Consider the following 7353-nt stretch of genomic DNA (forward strand, 5'->3'; position numbering starts at 1 on the left):
CTCATAAAATCGAACTATCGTAAGACTAATGATAGTAACTTGAACACTACAGCTACCTGTACACTGTATAAACTTTATTATATCTTTACATACTCTAGACACCCTAAGGATTAAAGCTAGGCTTTTTTTCACTTTACAGGATTTACAATGCTATAATGTACTGTACAGTAATTCTATAGTACTATACTACGTAAATATAATTTTACTTATTGCGCCATTGCAGGATTACACCGCCTTTGACTGGTCTAGTTTCGAAAGGTGTGCGGTGGCCGTAGGTTTAAAATCGCTTAGCGTCGAAAATCACTTAGCGTCGGCGGCCAGGAAAGGAACCCCAGCCGCTAACCGAGGGCCGTCTGTAAAGGGTTTTATGATAAGAATTTAGGACATACGTATGTAAATACAAATGTAGTTTGTAGAACGGTGTAACCACTAGCACATACAGGCAGGTCCCCGGGTTAACGACGGGGTTCCGTTCTTGAGACGCGTCGTAAGCCGAAAATCGTCGTAAGCCGGAACGACGCTTGGAAATATGTCTTAAACTAATAAAAAGTTATAAAAAACCTTACTTGTAATCCTTTGGTTACACTACATGTTGTTTCCTGTAGTTTTATGTACAACCTGGAGTTATTTTCATAAAAGAATGCTGGTTCTTGAAGGTAAAAACTATTGTATCCTCTGGTGACACTACATTCTTGAAGTTTTATGTACAACCTGGAGTGATTTTTGCAAAATCTTGAGGGCTACAAGAACAGCTGATTACTATTTACGTATCATATAGACTAATTAAAGTAAATGTATCTTTAAATATAGGCTTATATATTAGTATCAACAAAACATTTCCTGCCATGAGTCAGAGGCCGTTTAATGAAACGAACACTTCTCTGTCCTATCTGTTCAGAAAATAAACGTTACGTCAATCCCCGAGACCATTGTTGCCAAAGCGTCTCTCTCTCTCTCTCTCTCTCTCTCTCTCTCTCTCTCTCTCTGATCAAATTACATTGAAACTTGACATACGATTGCCCTAATATACGAATGTTTTTGAGATATAACAGAAAATTTGCGAAAATACAAGCTTTGATATACAACGAAATATTTGAGATACGATTTTGCGATGAGTGTTAGTTGTATAGGCGACCGATAAATGGCGTTCAGTCTGTTTGTTTGTTGGTGCTGCATGTTAACACGTCGTTGTTTAGTTCGTTGTATTTGCGCCTATTTTTCGTGTTATTTTGTCTATTTTATTATTAACCATGGGTCTCAAAGCTAAAGACAAAGCAGGTGATAAGAAAAAACCCAAGAAAATGATTTCGATGGAAGCAAAGCATGAACGTGGCGTTCGTATCGTCGATTTGGCAAACGAGTATGGTCGAAATCCTTCTACAATATCCACGATCATCAAGCAGAAGGACGCTATAAAAACCCCCGAGACCATTGTTGCCAAAGCGTCTCTCTCTCTCTCTCTCTCTCTCTCTCTCTCTCTCTCTCTCTCTCTCTCTCTCTGATCAAATTACGTACTGGATAATGTCTCTCTTTGGATACTTCGATTTTGCCAAATATTGAGGGCTACAAGAACAGTTGATTACTATTTACGTATCATATAGACTAATTAAAGTAAACGTATCTTTAAATAGGCTTATATTATTAGTATCAACAAAACATTTACTGGCATGAGTCAGAGGCCGTTTAACGAAACGAACACTTCTCTGTCCTTAACTCGGAGCGTCGGAAGACGCCTCTCTCTCTCTCATTCTTCTCTCTCTCTCTCTCTCTCTCTCTCGTCTCTCTCTTTCACTTCTCTCTCTCTCTCTCTCTCTCTCTGATCAAATTACTGGATAATGTCTCTCTTTGGATACTTGGAATTTGCGTTGTAATCTAACCAGAAACTTCGTTTTGTTATTATTACTGGAAACAAGCAATGATTTTTTCATTATTTGCGCTTTTGGACTGTTATATGTAAACTAGTATGTATTCATTCGCTCGGAAACTAGTTCCGCATATGAGGCGTCACTAAAAAACATAGAAAAATACAACATAAAAAGTGTCGAAAATCATCATAATCTCAAAATTTTTGTTGTAATCTACCAGAACCAACTTATTTTTATTAATATACTGTGCTAAACTATAAAGGATTTTTATCATAGTATGCGTTTTTTAAAAGCGTCGTTAACTCGGAGTGTCGGAAGAACGCCTCTCTCTCTCTCTCTCTTTCTTCTCTCTCCCTCTCTCATCTCTCTCTCTCTCTCGTTCATCCTCCTCTCTTCTCTCTCTCTCTCTCTCTCTGATCAAATTACTGGATAATGTCTCTCTTTGGATACTTGGAATTTTGCGTGTAATCTAACCAGAAACTTCATTTTGTTATTATTAACTGGAAACAAGCAATGATTTTTTCATTATTTGCGCTTTTTGGACTGTTATATGTAAACTAGTATGTATTCATTCGCTCGAAACTAGTTCCGCATATGAGGCGTCACTAAAAAACATAGAAAAATACAACATAAAAAGTGTCGAAAATCATCATAATCTCAAAATTTTTTTGTAATCTAACCAGAAACTTATTTTTATTAATATACTGTGCTAAACTATAAAGGATTTTTATCATAGTATGCGTTTTTTAAAAGCGTCGTTAACTCGGAGCGTCGGAAGCGTCAGCGTCGTAACCTCGGAACAAGCGTCGTAACCCAGGACGGATTTTTCCATTGAATATTTAAGAAAAAGCGTCGTAACCTCGGAACGTCGTAAGCCGGAACCGTCGTAACCCGGGGACCGCCTGTATTGTAAAAATAGTATGTACGTATGAACAAGAGTATAGGTTTGGTGATGTCACAGTGATCATACATATTTTTTTTCGTGAATGAATATACATTTATGATAAAAAAATTAGTTACTGTACTGATTACAGAACCATACTGTAATATTAATGTAATCACATCAAAATAAAGTAATCAGTGCATACTGTAAACTTGTAAAGTGTATTTTTGTCTTTTGAAAAATGCTTTCCCCAAGAAATTATTCCTTAAGAGGCTTTTTATTATGAAGATATGCCAATAATATAGTATCAGATAGGCATTTTATTATGAATATCTGCCAATAATATATAAGGTAAAATTGGTTTTATTACTTTATGCTTCGTTGCCGATCACAAACAACAATAAGATAATCTATGACAGTTATCATTTGTATGACTGCAGTGTTCGGATAAGTTAATTACGTACTACCAAAACAATAATGAAGTTTGAATTAAAAATTAATGTTTTCCTAAATGTTATTATTACCATAGTTACACTGCTACTATTAAAATTTCTAAAAGGTTACTGAATGATAAAGCCTAAGGTCGCTGTGAACGCAATGTAACTCCAAGTTTACATTTTGTTTACATTTTGTTGCTGGCCACTCAAAGTATAAGTTGATATCAATGATGTGGAATTATTCAATGAATAGGCTATTTATTATGAAGATATGCAAATGGTTTTTTACCTTTATTGTCAGTTAATATCATAATGTGAATCTGTTCATGTACGTTGGTAGTTACTGGACCGCGGCCGAGGCTTAGCCTACCTATAAACGTCATGTAGTAACCCAGACAAGCCCGCGATGCTGCGATTCATGCCAGCTATATAGACTGAGAAGTGGTCCAAGGAAAAACCAGTTGTTAACTGATCCTGTGACTGCTGATCCGCAACTAAGGGATGACCCACTGTAATACCAAAAGGTAGAGCTGAGCACCTTTACAGGCAGAGCAGATTGTCATCATACAGAAAAAAGGCACTAACACCTCTCTGTTGTCACCAACCTGGAAGGCCAGGGTGGTGCTACTCCATTAGTATTGACCTCAGAGGCATGGTAGTGGTTCCCTCTACACTTGCTCCACATGTTACAGATTGGAATCATATTAGAATAATCCTGAAGAACCGAGTCTCCCTCACAAAGGTGGGAAACCACTGGTGGGCAGCATTTGTTAAGAATAAACAGCTCTACTTTGCCTTCCTAAACCTTTATAATAGAAAGGGAGACAAGGGCTCACATTCTAGCTATGTAGAATAGGGACTCAAAGTAACACTTACCGTTCTCATTTGGTTCCAGCTTGTACTATGGCATGAATGATCAAGGGTATGGGTCATGTGAAAGAGAACTGGTCAGTGCCCACATACCTCTCCCCGAAGGACTACACAATGCAGAATGCAATGTACTTGAAGGCAAAAATTGCTGCAAAGAAGGCCTGACACAACAGCTGCTATTAGGAACCACCTTACTCTAGGTAATAAAGGTGTCAAATGAATAAAATGTCAAGCTACTTACTATATGACATGCTCTGGTTTTATGATGATCCAATAACTTCACCTTGGTTTTGGTTTACATTCAAACAAAGTTAGTGTACCCAACTGTACTTTTTGAAGTTTGCAATAAAGTAAAAATAAATAATTTTGTATTAGTGGGACAAAGTCTAACACCAATTCTCAAGAGATCCAGTCATAAACCACTTGTGATACCGATACCTTCTTGAATTCTTTGCTGTTGCACGACCCTTTCAGATCTGAAGTAACCAGCTGCATAAACCTAATGGTCTGAAATTTTGCATGAACACACACAGATCTGCATACCTGAATAAGCTCATTCTGGTGGCCTGTTTACCTATAAATCACATGCATCTTCCTAGGCTTTTGGATAGTGGCAAGTAAACAGTACACAATTACCCTGTAATATAGCCTACACTTGAACACTACATAACCCACAGCCACAATTTCTTGACTAACATAAATTGTAGATCACATAAAGATTTCAATTTATGAAATATATCTGCAAAAAGCAAATTATGTAAATAAGTGAAGATTTATGATAAAATGAGATCTGATAATCTGTGGGGCTACTTCTTCAAGATATTGATAAAATTAAATGTGATCATGAAATTGATACAAAATGTTAAATGTGATCATGATAATTGAGTACAAAAATTAAATATGATATATCTTTAAAACTAAATACTCATCTTAACACACAAAACTGCAGAACTAATTGAAAAAAAAACTCTCTAACATATTTCAAAAGAAGAAGTCATTCCTTACCATCAAACTCCTTACTCTCACTACATCTCCAGCATTTATAAGATCTAAAATATTTCTAACTTCAGGAGTGTTGGCTGTGAATACTTGGAGAAGAATATCCTTAATAGAGCCATCTACAACAGGACAAGACTGGTCTGCAATACCAAACATCATGTGGAGTTTTCCAATCCGTGTTATCGAAGGATATTTAACAACTTCACTGACAACAGCCATAACATTGTATTTGCTGCCAATTACACACTGCTTCAGAGGTGTGAATGTCTTTTCTGAAGCTGAATTTGCCATTCTTAAAGCACCATTGGTTAGAGGTGGATATAACTGTTCGGCTGCACTGCCAGTGCCTTCTCTAAAAAGCCAAATTTGTGACCTGAATCCTGCATATCCAGCATGAATACACAAGGGGCACCATTTTTCAATTACTCCTAAACCCATATATTTCCCAATTTCAGCATCGGAAAGTGCAATCCACAGTTTCTTTTTGGAACTACCCATTTCTTCATAATACAATCTACTTTTTCAGCGTAGTCTTTATAAAGGGTAAGTCTCATGAGTTTTCCTTCCGAATCATCTGCTATCACTGAAAAAAATAATGGGTATCAAGTTTATGAAAATCTTTTCAACGAAAAACAGTAGAAAAAAAATAAAAGGAAATGCTTAAGACAGATTACAAACTTTCAAAATAATCTGTTGTTTTCCAAGGTATACAAACCAGAACCTACTTTTAGGAGTATCCTTCAGCACCAGCTGGAAATGCTTGTCGAACTTGGTAATGAGGGTGTTAACTGGGGGTTAATGGGGGAGTGAGTTGGGGAATAACCTTCACTTGCCTGCCAACATCAAGCACTTATAGCACCAGGAGGATCCTCTCCCAAAAGAGATGCAGATGCACCTGTCAGCTCCTCTTACTTGTACCCCGGTAGCAAGGTGCATGATCAGTATTATGGTACCAGGCAAAACAACATGAGCTCAGAAACACCTGTACTCAGAACAAAGTTCTGATGTGAAGTTGATCAACCCATATGACTACGTATTGTTTATGATAACCAAACTAGTACTATACGGTACAGGTGAGCAGACATACGCAACCCTGGAGCTGGTAGTGAATTATGAGCAGAGTAGGGAGAGGTAAGATAGGACGGTAACAGATTATCCTAGTATTGGCACTTATCGTGTGGGGGTGTAGCACACAAACCCACAACCTGCAAAGTCATGATCCAAGGACCAAGCACGCAGTGAACAAGCAGGCATTGCATTTCTGGCTTAACCATGTATGTTTCTGACAAAACACATTTATTAGATCCACAAGCAGTCCTTGTGTCAAAAAGCGACTGAGCTGAGATGGGGCACTGAATGTGTTCAGCAAGGCCTGAACCAGCCAGGCCATCGGCTGATCAGTAACTTGCAGGTGTACAAAGCCTCCACCCAAAAGGCTGTAGAGCACTCGCTAGAAGAAGCCCTACTAAACTTCCTGTGACGCTTTCTTGGACATCCTTTCTTTGTCCTCCTCCAAAAGGATGAAAAACAGGTAGAGGATGTGGAAGAGAAAGAACTCTTGCAATTCTTCCTCTTCTTTGTTCATACCGTGCTCACCTCAAATGCTGGTAGTCTGGTTGAGGCAGGAAGTATCGCCACTGCCGCAGCTGAAGAGAGAGGTGAATTATCTCCAATAAAAAGCATTACTGATACAGGAGGGTCAACCACCGTAGCAGTCAAAGAAACAGAAGGAAAAGCAGAGGCAGGAGCAAGAGAAACTTCTTTCTTAGCTGGAGCTTTATGGTGAAGAAACACCAAGAAAGAGGGTTAAGTTGAATGAGTTGAATATAGAATTTAGGTCATTTAGTGCTGAAATGGAAATTGACAGTAAAAGGTTTGAAGGGTGTAACAGGAGGAAAACCTCGCAGTTGCTCTATGAATCAAGTGTTAGGAGAGGGTGGGAAGTAAGATGAAGAAAAAGAATATGAAAGGAGGTGCAGTAAGAGGAACGAAAGTGGTTGAGGCTAGGGGCCGAAGGCACGATGCAAAGAACCTCAAGTAATGCCTACAGTACATAGCAAGAGGTCCACTGACCGCACTAGCACGGGGGTACGGAGCGGCCACATCTTTCACAGATAATTTACTGACAATGACTGCACATCTGAAATGTCAGAAGTATCAACAAGAACCGCCAAAAAGAGAGTAGGATACACGGGTTAACGTACTGCTAGGGAAGAGCTTAACATGGTTTATCACATGGTAGGTGCTCTTCCCTCTGTATACATACACACCCACTTTTCCAGGGCCAAGGGGAAGCAGT

General features: G+C 38.4%; 1 protein-coding gene across 1 annotated transcript in view; it reads right to left on the reverse strand.

Annotated features, from left to right (window-relative positions):
* LOC135202111 (uncharacterized) overlaps window positions 1-5552 on the reverse strand; it is a 69330-nt gene extending 63778 nt beyond the window's left edge. The window contains exon 1 of the mRNA XM_064231361.1: window positions 5061-5552. Coding sequence (XP_064087431.1) covers window positions 5061-5552 — 492 coding nt within the window. The remainder of the gene's footprint in view (window positions 1-5060) is intronic.
* Window positions 5553-7353: the final 1801 nt, after the last annotated feature.

Source organism: Macrobrachium nipponense, chromosome 30, assembly GCF_015104395.2.
Source record: "Macrobrachium nipponense isolate FS-2020 chromosome 30, ASM1510439v2, whole genome shotgun sequence".
Taxonomy (NCBI): domain Eukaryota; kingdom Metazoa; phylum Arthropoda; class Malacostraca; order Decapoda; family Palaemonidae; genus Macrobrachium; species Macrobrachium nipponense.